Below are 11,651 nucleotides of genomic sequence, written 5' to 3' on the forward strand. Positions count from 1 at the left end.
TGATACTCTCTACAACCACTCCTTCACCCCTGCGGCAACTGTCTTCAAGAGGATAGATAGAGAGATTAAAAACATAATCCTGGGAGGAGGAGGCAGAAGGCAATTTGCTTATCTCTTGTCAAAATGGCAGAGTTAAGTTAAGTCTCTTGCTTGTGTAATGTCGTCTTAAATGGGCCAAATGTAATGCTTCCTTGTTTTATTCTTTTGCCTCGGAAACATTAGCTTAGGACTTTCATTTCTTGTAAGCTTCTTTGACCTTTAAGACAAATATATGAATACTCATTAAGAAAATTAACAACAATAAGTAAATTAGAACCGCAATAAGAAATTGAACCATGCAGTGTAAACAAAAAGAGGCAATGTTTTAATTCGATTCTTACAAATCCGAAACTTAAAAAAAAACAAAATATGATTAAACAAGAAAAAAGAGAGCAAAATGGTCTATTTGTTTTAGATAAAGAAGGAGATGAGAGACCCACACACAGAGCGAGTCACAGACACACTTTGATGTCTCTTTGGATCTGAAACATCTCTATCTCTCCTCAGAGATTCCCTTCTCAGGTCCCATTGTCTCTCTTTCTGTATTTTTTTTTTTGAACACACCTCTCTTTCTGTATATTACAACTAATAAGTAATAATAAACCTTTTCGCCAGCAATACGATAAAATTCAATGTATTCAATGTTTTGGTAAAACAAAAACTTTTTGCTAGGAAAGAAAAGAACAACACTGGATTGGACTGGTTCGTCGCTTTCCCTTCTTACACTTCCGACAGATTCTCTTGCATTTCTCTCTTTCATTTTTCACTATTTTGTTTGTTTATTTATTTTTATTCATTTTAACATCATTTTCCTCCAGAACATATATTCGCCTCACAATTCCTTCCCCCCCCCCCCCCCACACACACACACACACACAATTTCTTCTCTTTTGTATTTTTTTACGAAAAAGTTATTGTATAGTTAGTTATCTTTGCATATTGGAGTGTACGTATGGACATACCACATATCATGGTAAGAGTTCTTTACCAGTTCTATAATAAACGTCATTATCGTTTTAAGTTATACATCATAAGTTATCATGGTAAACGTTATTGCCGTGATTTATGAATGCATTTATCAAAAAAAATATTATACGTCATACGTTAACCTAATATCTTAACTAACCACACTATACAAATTTAGCATGGTTGATGTTTGTAGTTAATATCTTAAATATCATGTGGTTTTAATATAACCAAAAATGATAGTTGGAACATGGTCTGATGGTCGTACGTGATTTTTATGTTTTTCTTTTGTCTTTGACGTGATGTTATTGACTTTATTATTCGTAAGATTTGTGAGGTGTTTTTCTTCACAAACTTACTTAATCATAAGTTTCAAAAAAACTTACTTAAATCATTGCAGCTAAAGTTTGAGAGCCTATATCCACGGAATAAAAACTTTACTCTAGTTGGCTTAAATGTTGACATTTGCACACACTTTCTCTATACTTTAGTTGACTTTTCTATTAAAAAAAAGTACGCACAAAAAACTTACTTTAATTGTGAGCTGTGTTTATGTAAACTAGTAAGTTTCCAAGGGTAAAAAGAAAACGAAATAACAGAAAAAGGAAGTTCCGGCATTCTTTTCGATAGCTACGTTAATTACATATTATAAAAAAAAAAATTACTGAATTATCTCTTCTTTCAAAAATAAAATTCTCAGGTTTGTTTCACTTTAACTCTTCCCAATATTTAAACTTTTATGCTCTTCCGGCCACTTACCGATACAACAAAACGCACACCCCGCGCGTGTGCCGTATGCTCCTGCGGTTTACAACTAACACGGTAACACGGACGTGAGACAAAGTGCGAGCCACCGTTTCCTGACCTGACAGTTTTACGGGTCCACTTTCTCTTTTACCCAAAGAATCTCTCTACGCGCTTCCCCCTCATGGCGCTTGACCCCCCTCTCTTGTTTTTCTTTGTTTTCTTACTCAGTCGAAAATATTCTCATCAAACTCTTCTCTCTTTTTTTTGTTTTTTGAAAAATCTTTTTTTTGTTACTCTTTTTTTCTCTTTCTCTCTGAGAGGGAGAGAAGAAGATGAAGGCACCGAACATGGAGACCATAACGAAATCTCTGGAAAAATCTATGCAGAATATTTCTCTGAAAGATCGGAGAAGAAGAGTAGGAAGATCGGCGGCTACAATGGAAGAGAGAATCAACGAACATATTCCTCCGATCTCAGATAGAACATTGGAGCTCAATTCTCACTTATCTCTTCCTTGTCACTGGGAACAATGTCTTGATCTCAAGGTAAACAAACATACAAAAACATCAAATGAGATTCTTCCTCTACATTTTTTTATACTTTTAAGCTTTCTAGGTTGAATTAATCACTACATAAAGTTCTAACTCGTGTCGTTTTCGTATTTTGGATTGCATTAAATACGCTTTTCTTTGTTCATTGGGGCCAGTATTTCATTTTAACTAATGGCTCTTCTTGTTTCGTTTGTATCTGATGCATTCATTGCTTCAAAGACCGTATAGATATTGCTATGTTCGTAGTTTTTTTTGTGTTCAGGCTCGTGTGTTAGGGAAAAATAAGTTTTCGTTCTAAAAGAGACCAAAAGAAAAGCATTAAAAGGAAAAAATCATTTTAAATCCTTTTGCAGAAACTTATGAAAGGCTTAGACCACAGTGAACCAAATACTTGATATTCTAGATATGATTTTTCTAGACAAACAAAACAAATGTTTTTTTATCTTTTCTTGTTCAGTGATAAGTCTGAGAAAACTAATGATATATTACCTCAAACATACATGTAAAAAATTGCATAGTCATTTGTTTATTTATAAAACTAGGGCCAAAGCTTTCTGTCTTAACACAACTTTGGATGCATAAGACAGTTAAGTACCGGGAAAAAAAGAGATAAAAACTTTTATCTTAATATCAAAATGGAGTTACATTTTTAACCTTTTGATGCAAATCTTGAGATGGGTGGTTTTCTTTTTGTTTAGACAGGAGAAATCTACTACATAAACTGGAAAAATGGAATGAGAGTGAAAGAGGATCCAAGGAAAGTGATGATGAATGAAGACAATGACAGTGGAGAATCATATGGGACACTGTGCTCTGAAGAAGATAGCTCATATTACGACAGTGAGGAGTCTTCATCAGAGTCATCTCCATCATCAAGAGAGAATCATAAAGAGGAAGAGGATCAAGAAGAAGATGTGCTTGTTGTTGCTGGATGCAACGCTTGTTTCATGTACTTCATGGTTCCTAAGATTGTTGAGGACTGTCCTAAATGTGCTGCACAGCTTCTTCACTTTGATTGACCTCATTCTGCTTCTCCTTGAAACATATCTCCTTAATTTCACTTGTTCATTTTCTATTCTCGTTTATATGAAATGTTTTTTTTATCTGCGTGCATAAACTTAAAACTTTAAAACGTAGAAAATATAATTTTGTATTATTTAATAATAGTATATTGTAATTTTTAGAAAAAAGTGAATTTATTCAATTACAATTAGTTTAACTTTAACGAAAACTGAAATTCGCAGAAAATATTAATGCATTTATATTATAAAATTATTATCTTTATGGAACAGAGAGATTTTTTTTTCATCGAACTGAGCGACTATAAAAAAAGTTGTACTGCAACTAAATGATGAAATGAAATGATCAAATATTCAAATATATCCAGTAAAAGTAAACCAATACAACAAATGTGATGAGGGAACTCAAAGTATATACTTCGGAATATAATTTCTGGAATATGTTTGTTTTATTCGTGTTCTTGACGGCTAAAGTACTAACTAACCATCTTATGAAATAAATAAATTATGATATAAAATGAATTAAATGTTGTGTTAAGTTTTATAGCGTCATGTACAATTAGCTACACAAGTTTATCAGCATTATCTAATACCATAATGTCTCTTGGGCTGATTTAAGATAAATGGTGAAATGTATGTATAAGTTAGAACATAACTATGAGACTCAGAAAGAAATTCTAGAAGCGAGAGGATAATCAAGGGTGGATTTGTTTTAGGCAATCAAGATAGTCTAGCGTTTTAGTTAATTTACAAGGAAACAACAAAAAAAAAGCCTTCCAGGTAAGAAGCGAGAGATGTCTCATGTCCCAAGAGGAAATAGGGCCACAAATGTCAAACCAGAATAGAAATAGACGTAGAAATTTGGATCAGAGACGTGGTTTCAGTCTTATATTGGGCCAACCGGAAGATATTTCTCAAAATTACAAAATCAAGGCGAACCGGAAGGCACCGACCCAAATCGGATTAAACTGCCAAGTAGCTCGTCGCGCTGTTTGCAAGCCAACACGTCAAAACACCACAACTGCCATGTGTCTCCCCCTCGACAAAACCAACGTCGGTTTTGCTCTTGATAACTACTATTTCAGATTATTTTCCTTAAGTTCAACTTGGGAACAGACATAAGAATGTCTTGTAGTTCCTCAGATAATCTCATGAACATATCACTTTTTTGAATCAGACTTCTTTTGAACTTTCCTGTTTCTATTGCCAAACGAGTTTCAAATCTAAAGCTTCACAATGGCAGCTTACCATGTTTCTCATGAGTCAAATCAACCACAAGGCAATCCTCAAAACATTATATTTTTTTGTAAACTTAATATTTGTTTTCTTATAAATGTGACAATTAGCTGAAATGATAAAATACCATACCATGCATGTGTTTTACTTTCCATGAAATTTTTCAGCCCCGTCGCCTCTCTACCCTCCGGTAATGGAGGCTCCACCACCACCGTATCCACCAACCAGCACGAGGTTCCAAGACTACTACAGTGGCTACGGTCAGCCACATCCACCGCCGCTGCGTCCATATAGAGATGAATACTATGGAGAAGGAGAGTATATGGGTTGCTTTCCTTTTCTCAGAACCTGGTAAACTCTTAACGTTATTATATGATATAGTATGTCTCCTTTCCGTCGTTGGGTGGTCTAACTAAAGATTTTTGTCTTCAGTTTTTTTTTTTCTTTTGAATATGTTGAAAGACAGTTTCGGATTTTTTTTTCCTTTTGAACTGTGAATAATTATGTCACGGTATGTGAATCAACTAAGTTTGATAAAGCCATTAAAAACAATGATAGTAGTTTATTTTTCCTTTTTGTAAATAATCACTAATATATCTTTGGATTTTTTGAATGATGCAGTTTGACAACTCTATGTTGTTGCTGGTTTGTGGAACGATGTTGCCTTCCAAGTCGTTACTAGTTCTTTATATGAGTTACTTTTGATCTACTATGTGTTAATGTAATGTGCAAATCAGAAATCTTGTTTATGAAACATTGACTTCTGATTATTTTCTTATACAAAGGTTTTGAATTGTTATCGCATCCATAGTTATGGTCCACGATTCATGACACAACTCTTGAAAAGCTTATTCACTTTATCGTTACCAGATTGGTCGACCTAAGCATTCCCTAACAAAACTCCCTAGATACACACTGAAGATAGGAATATTACAACGAGTTTTATAGACAAAAGCCCACATAACAAATTCAGAAGATCGTGTGTGTCATGATTGTTGGTAGAGATGACTTTATGCTATAAGTGACATAGATATTTTATGTTAAGACTTCACAATTGATTGACAAATAGAAACATCAATCCGATAAGTGACATAACCATAGAAGATAAAGAAATATGTGAAAAGGAACGATGAAGTCACTCGCCAACAAAATGTTGATTTCGCTGTTAAACTGCAGATGACAATTTTAAAGTTATACTTGTCATTCATCTCGCATAAATGAAAACTGATTAGCAAAATCTTGCATTTTGCAATAAACAAATTAACATTCGGTGGTTTAGTAGTTTTTCATAACACCAATCAAAGCCAAAGTTAAGAAGATGACGTGATCATTTTTGGTCTTGCCTTTTTTTATTTACGAGCATAACTTACTGTTGCATTGGAAAGGTAAAACAGATTTCTCCAAGATTCACTTTGTCGGTAAGAAGTTTCCACAAGGGATGATTAAACACATTGCGTAAATAAACTCAGTATGCTTAAGTATGATGGCCAATCACATGCTGAAGGTTTTGTATAAAGTACTTGGAGTTGGAAATGATTGTAACAACGTCCACCGACAATTCTGTAAAAGATTCTTAAACTTTGAAATTCGTTGACGGCAAGAAAAAAAAAACTGAAAATATAAATAATATGACGACAAATTTAAAACATACACGGTATCCTTCAGTTTTGAATGTGACACACGGTCTCTTTATTGACGTTTAAGTTTGAAAAATTGAAGTCTTGACTGGATTTAGCTGTGATTATCAAATGGAATAAGCACGCAATCCTTTTTTCTTTTTGTCGACAAGCACGCAATCCTATTCTCATTAGATCTACACATGCTTGTTCATATTAAATCATACTGTAAAACATAAAGCATTTGTCATACTCATAAGTCTCCGGGAGTTCCAAAATTAGACGAAAACATCATGTTTTTAATCAATTCAGGGATCATGAGACTAAAACAACTTTATTTTTACTTCATTCAGACATGGATCCAGTAGCTTAAACATGGATTTGACCTGGGGTCTTTAATGTAATATTTCTACAACAAACAAGGTGATTTCTATTATATTACTCACGAGCTTCATAATCTATTATTCGAGCTTATATAAATAGAATATTAAATGAAATGGGTTGCACTTGTTTTTTTGGTGAAAATAGTTTCAAATTTACGTAGGTAATTTGGATTATAGGTTTACATCATTATCACTTCGACGAACAAACAACACATATTAACTCCAATCTTTTATATATATTCGTTATTTTTGTTACTATATTTGGAGTATCAAATATCTAACACCATTCGATTTTGACTGATGAATACCTTTTTTTCTTCGGTTAATTAGTCTTAAACCAAAATCGTTCTACTGAAAAGAATTTTAAAACTTTTTCTTTTGACTGAAAAATTCACAAACTCTTAACAAAATCTATCCACAACTCTTTTTAACTTTCTTTTTGTTGTTACTCCTCTTTGGTAACAAAAACAAATCAAAGTTAGCACCGTTGCGCCAGCTTGGCAAGAATTATGGGGTCCCACAAAGCTATCAGCTGGGAGCCAGTAGACGATCCAGCTTTACGATTAGATGCAGTGTCGTTTCCGTAAATAACAAGAGATCCAGGCCCATATTCCTATAACACACTACATAGAGATAGAGACAGCCACGAGTCTCTCCATAATAGAACACTTGTGTCGGCAAAAGCTACGAGGCACACTTCTCTCTTATTACGCTTTTGTCGTCACACTTCAAAAAAAAAATTAATTAATTTGAAACTGAAACGGTGCGTTTCGTTTCACCGGCGCCGGAAACAATGAGGAAGGAGATTCTGCCGCCGGTGTCCACCACCACCGTCTGTTTAGAGAATAAGCCATTAGTCGCCACATTGCTAGCTCTCTCCCTCGTCATGATCATCTGGAACCTTCCTCCTTACTACCACAACCTCATCTCCACCGCTCCTCCCTGCTCCGCCTCTCCCACCACCACCGCCACCACCATACTCTCCTCCTCCTCCTCCTCATTTTCTCCACCTGAGAATTTCGCCACCTCTCTCTCCGCCACGCCGGCAACTTCTCCTCCGTCAGATCCGAACAAACGCGTTTTCCAACCGTTCGGAAACGCGGCGGCGCTGTTCGTCCTCATGGGAGCTTACCGCGGCGGTCCATCATCCTTCTCCGTCGTCGGACTCGCCTCCAAACCGATCCACACCTTCGGGAAGCCATGGTTCAAGTGCGAGTACCTATCCAACAACGGAACCACAGCACGAGCCACCAAAGCCGTGAAGATTCTCCCGGACTGGGGCTACGGACGAGTCTACACCGTCGTCGTCGTCAACTGCACGTTCCCCTCGAACCCCAACTCCGATAACTCCGGAGGCAAACTCGTCCTCAACGCCTACTACAACGAATCTCCCACACTCTTCGAGAGGCTCACGGCCCTCGAGGAGAGCGCAGGGTCTTACAACGAGTCGAGATTCTCGCCGCCGTATCCGTACGAGTACCTCTACTGCGGCTCGTCGCTGTACGGGAACGTGAGCTCGTCGCGTATGAGGGAGTGGATGGCTTACCACGCGTGGTTCTTCGGAGAGAGATCGCATTTTGTTTTTCACGATGCCGGTGGGGTTTCGCCGGAGGTTAGGGAGGTTCTTGAGCCGTGGATTCGAGCCGGGAGGGTCACGGTTCAGGACATTAGGGACCAGGCTCGGTACGATGGTTATTACTATAACCAGTTTTTGATTGTTAATGATTGTTTGCATCGGTATCGTCACGCTGCGGAGTGGACGTTTTTCTTTGATGTTGATGAGTATATTTATTTGCCTGGTGGGAATACGCTTGAATCGGTTCTTGCTGAGTTTTCGGATTATACTCAGTTCACTATTGAGCAGAACCCAATGTCTAGTGTTCTTTGCTTGAACGATTCAACTCAAGATTATCCCAGGTATTGCTTCCTCAGTCTCCTTTGTAATGCAATTGAATTCAAAGAAGTCAATTGTTATTGTTAGTACTTGGTAGAACTGAGCATTCATTCGTTTTTTGGTTTGATTGTTTTAGTTTTCGGTTCTTTGTGAAATAGAAATTAGAAGATATCGGAACTGTCAAAGTATTTTATAAAATTGGGTCGGGTTTGGTTCTTTAGTTCTAGTAAAAACATTAACAACAACTAATACCTGAAAGAAAAAATGAAATTCAATTTGGATGTTAGGCAATTTGGATTGTTTGAAATAAAATACTGGATAATTCGGACAAATTCATATAATTTGGATAGAAATATTCGGATAAAAACATAAATTTTGACTTATAAATAATAGTAATTCTAGACTGTAGTTATTTTAAAATTAAATGTAATAGATATATTACTTGTATTTCGGGTATTCAGGTACTTATTCAGTTCCGATTCGGTTTAGTCATTTTAGTATAGAGAAACATGAACCATTTAGATGGTTTTCTGTAACGCCTAAGCCTAATTGTAGGATAGAACCTGGAAATTAGCTTTTTCTTTTATCAGTGATGTTTCTGAAAGGAAAACACTTGTTTTCTTGTTTGGTGTGTGTTTGTTATCAGGCAATGGGGATTTGAGAAGCTATTATTCAGGGAATCAAGAACAAACATAAGACGTGACAGGAAATATGCGATCCAGGCCAAGAACGCTTTTGCAACAGGAGTTCACATGTCTGAAAACGTAGTAGGCAAAACGCTACACAAGACAGAGACGAAGATCCGTTATTACCATTACCACAACACCATAACAGTGCACGAGGAGCTTTGCAGAGAGATGTTACCTGTTTCAGCCAAGAAGAAGGTGACATTGTACAAGAAGCTTCCATATGTGTATGACGATAACATGAAGAAGCTAGTGAACACGATTAAAGAGTTTGAGCAGAAAAAACTTGGGAACAAAGATGTGAAGCATTTCTCATGACAAGAGATAAAAACTTAATCCCTCTGATAATCATTTTGTTTATAAAGAAGGTACAGTAGTTGTTTCTGTTTAGTTGTATCATCTGTTTTGTCCTCTTTTACTATTTCATTAATAACTTTTATCAAACATTTTTCTAATGTGTTGTGTTCTCTTGTGTTTAAGTATTGAACTTAGTATAAACCCAAACAAAATAATTGCAAGGGCAAACATGTGATTCCATTATCAGTTTCACAGAAGAAAATTCGAGCCGGTTCCAAACTTCAAATTGAACAAACTAAAAGGCTACAAATAGAGTATCATTATTCTACCGGTATGCAAAACCGGTTCTTAACCAAGAACATTTCAACAAGTAATACGAGACACGAGAGATGTACTAACTCCTATACTGGCCAGCTCCTATATATACAGTCACTGTTTAACTGTGTCTGTGTTACTCCTGTGATTCAGTTAAGCGGTTTTCAAGAATCAGTATCCTTAGGTGATTCGCCTACTACTCGGTCTTCCTTGTTTCTTGTTGCGCCTTCTTCCAACGGGATCAAGTTGCAGTGGATCGTGTGTGACACTGGTTTCTCTAGCTGAAACAGCCTGCAATGCCCCCACAAGAACAGCAAGTTTACCAAACCAAGTTTACTATTTCAACTAAACTGAATGTTCTTTTCTTTGGTAATTAACATACAAGATCAAACATACATTTTGCATTAGTATCTCCATTACAAGGATGTGGCAGTGAGAAATTATTTAACGATAGTTTCACACACATACCCAAAATGAATCAATCCAAGAACGCAAATCAGAACTAACCAAACCCATCTGTCAAACTCATAGAACATTCATGATAAGGACACTAAAGCATATGTCTCAAACACATGAGGTCTTCTGTCCAAATACACAATAAGAAGAGACATAAATCTTCGACTGTACCCACAAACAAAACACATAGGTCTATTGTCAATTGCATCGCATGTTATAAAACGATGATCATATGTACTATCCTAACATAATTTCCCAAATCATTGTGGTAGACTGAATACAACCATAGTAGTAGAATAAACCCAAACAAAAGCAATACAAGGAAAAGATACAAGTCTATTCATCTCACAAACTTTAAACGGTAAACAAATCATTCAAATTCAACCTTTTATATGTTTCCACATAAGGAAACCAAAAACAGCAAACTTCAAAAATACAACAAAGATTATAGGAGTAAATGTAACAAGAAAGTTGAACTCAAAACAAAGTTTCCAATTCCATCATTTTTATTCGATTGTGTAAGTGTAACAGCTTATAGTATTTGTCTATACAATGATTCTTTAGCGATGAAAAAAACTTGACAAAACCAGTAGAAGCATACACAAAAAAAAAACTTAATCCTGTTGTTTATCGGTTCTGTTCTTGTTTCCATATATCAGACCCGTAACCTACAATATAGCAGCAAACCATTGGTAACTTATAAACAACATCCTAAGGAACGCAAATGATTGATTGATTTTTTTTGTAGACTGACCTGAGGATCAGCGATTGGTTTCCTCTTCTCGACGTATTCATTCGCATCAGCCACCGCGAGAAGTGCCCTCGCCTAAATCAAACCATACACGAAACTGAAATAAGAGATTCTTGTTTTTTTAGAGACCATGAGTGTGTAGATCGGTACCTGCTGTTCCTTTTTGAGATCTTGAGCTGGTTTAACCCAAAGATAGTAAGCGATTGTTCCCGCGACGAGCCAAGAAGCGAGATTCTGACCTCCTCTAAGTCCACCCATGGAGTTTCCCACGAACGACCTCACGTTCCCCATTGATCTTCTCCAGTCGCTACCCATTTGATACCACTCTTTGATCTCTTCAGTCACTTTGATGGATGATTCGATTTGTGAATTAGAAAAGTAAAGCTTTGATTTGGTCTGATTCTAATTTGCTTGGTGCCCACTGCGAATTCTAAACCGGGGTCGTCGAGACCGGTTAGTGGTGGCAATTTAGCAAATATGTGTTTGTTTGTGATTTGAACATCGTGGGTCTGTAATTTCTCCACGTAGCATTAGGAGATCCGATATGATTATATGGGCTGGATAAAAATTGTTAGGCACATCGACTTTGAATAAGGTAGCTGTAGTAAAACCCACCTCGATACATAATTTTTTTGGAAAATGTAGAACGTTAGTACTAATTTTCATGAGAAATTTTGGAAAATTTCGGACATTAG

The 11,651-nt window shown here is 36.3% G+C and overlaps 4 protein-coding genes across 6 annotated transcripts; 3 read left to right on the forward strand and 1 right to left on the reverse strand.

Annotated features, from left to right (window-relative positions):
• Positions 1-967: 967 nt before the first annotated feature.
• Positions 968-3,493, forward strand: LOC103857492. The gene is made up of 2 exons (XM_009134686.3): positions 968-2,297; positions 3,002-3,493. Exons 1-2 carry the CDS (start codon positions 2,085-2,087, stop codon positions 3,320-3,322), a joined length of 534 nt encoding a protein of 177 aa, XP_009132934.1. The 5' UTR covers positions 968-2,084; the 3' UTR covers positions 3,323-3,493.
• A 917-nt stretch (positions 3,494-4,410) lies between these two features.
• LOC103857494 (cysteine-rich and transmembrane domain-containing protein 1) lies at positions 4,411-5,366 on the forward strand. Its single transcript, XM_009134687.3, has 3 exons — positions 4,411-4,601; positions 4,726-4,909; positions 5,180-5,366. The coding sequence occupies exons 1-3, from the start codon at positions 4,559-4,561 to the stop codon at positions 5,238-5,240; spliced, it is 288 nt and encodes a 95-aa protein (XP_009132935.1). The 5' UTR covers positions 4,411-4,558; the 3' UTR covers positions 5,241-5,366.
• A 251-nt stretch (positions 5,367-5,617) lies between these two features.
• On the forward strand, positions 5,618-9,571 carry LOC103857495 (galactan beta-1,4-galactosyltransferase GALS1). The gene is made up of 2 exons (XM_009134688.3): positions 5,618-8,474; positions 9,098-9,571. The coding sequence occupies exons 1-2, from the start codon at positions 7,351-7,353 to the stop codon at positions 9,453-9,455; spliced, it is 1,482 nt and encodes a 493-aa protein (XP_009132936.1). The 5' UTR covers positions 5,618-7,350; the 3' UTR covers positions 9,456-9,571.
• A 125-nt stretch (positions 9,572-9,696) lies between these two features.
• Positions 9,697-11,632, reverse strand: LOC103857496. Of its 3 annotated transcripts, XM_033288215.1 has the most exons (4): positions 11,107-11,476; positions 10,960-11,031; positions 10,807-10,873; positions 9,697-10,040 (listed from the first exon to the last, which is right to left on the reverse strand). In XM_033288215.1, exons 1-3 carry the CDS (start codon positions 11,269-11,271, stop codon positions 10,820-10,822), a joined length of 291 nt encoding a protein of 96 aa, XP_033144106.1. In that variant the 5' UTR covers positions 11,272-11,476; the 3' UTR covers positions 9,697-10,040; positions 10,807-10,819. The 3 variants fall into 3 exon arrangements, with proteins under 3 accessions (XP_033144106.1, XP_033144104.1, XP_009132937.1); XM_033288213.1 differs by lacking the exon at positions 10,807-10,873 and having other exon boundaries at positions 11,107-11,632; XM_009134689.3 differs by lacking the exon at positions 9,697-10,040 and having other exon boundaries at positions 10,574-10,873; positions 11,107-11,409.
• Positions 11,633-11,651: the final 19 nt, after the last annotated feature.

Source organism: Brassica rapa, chromosome A03 (assembly GCF_000309985.2).
Source record: "Brassica rapa cultivar Chiifu-401-42 chromosome A03, CAAS_Brap_v3.01, whole genome shotgun sequence".
Classification (NCBI taxonomy): domain Eukaryota; kingdom Viridiplantae; phylum Streptophyta; class Magnoliopsida; order Brassicales; family Brassicaceae; genus Brassica; species Brassica rapa.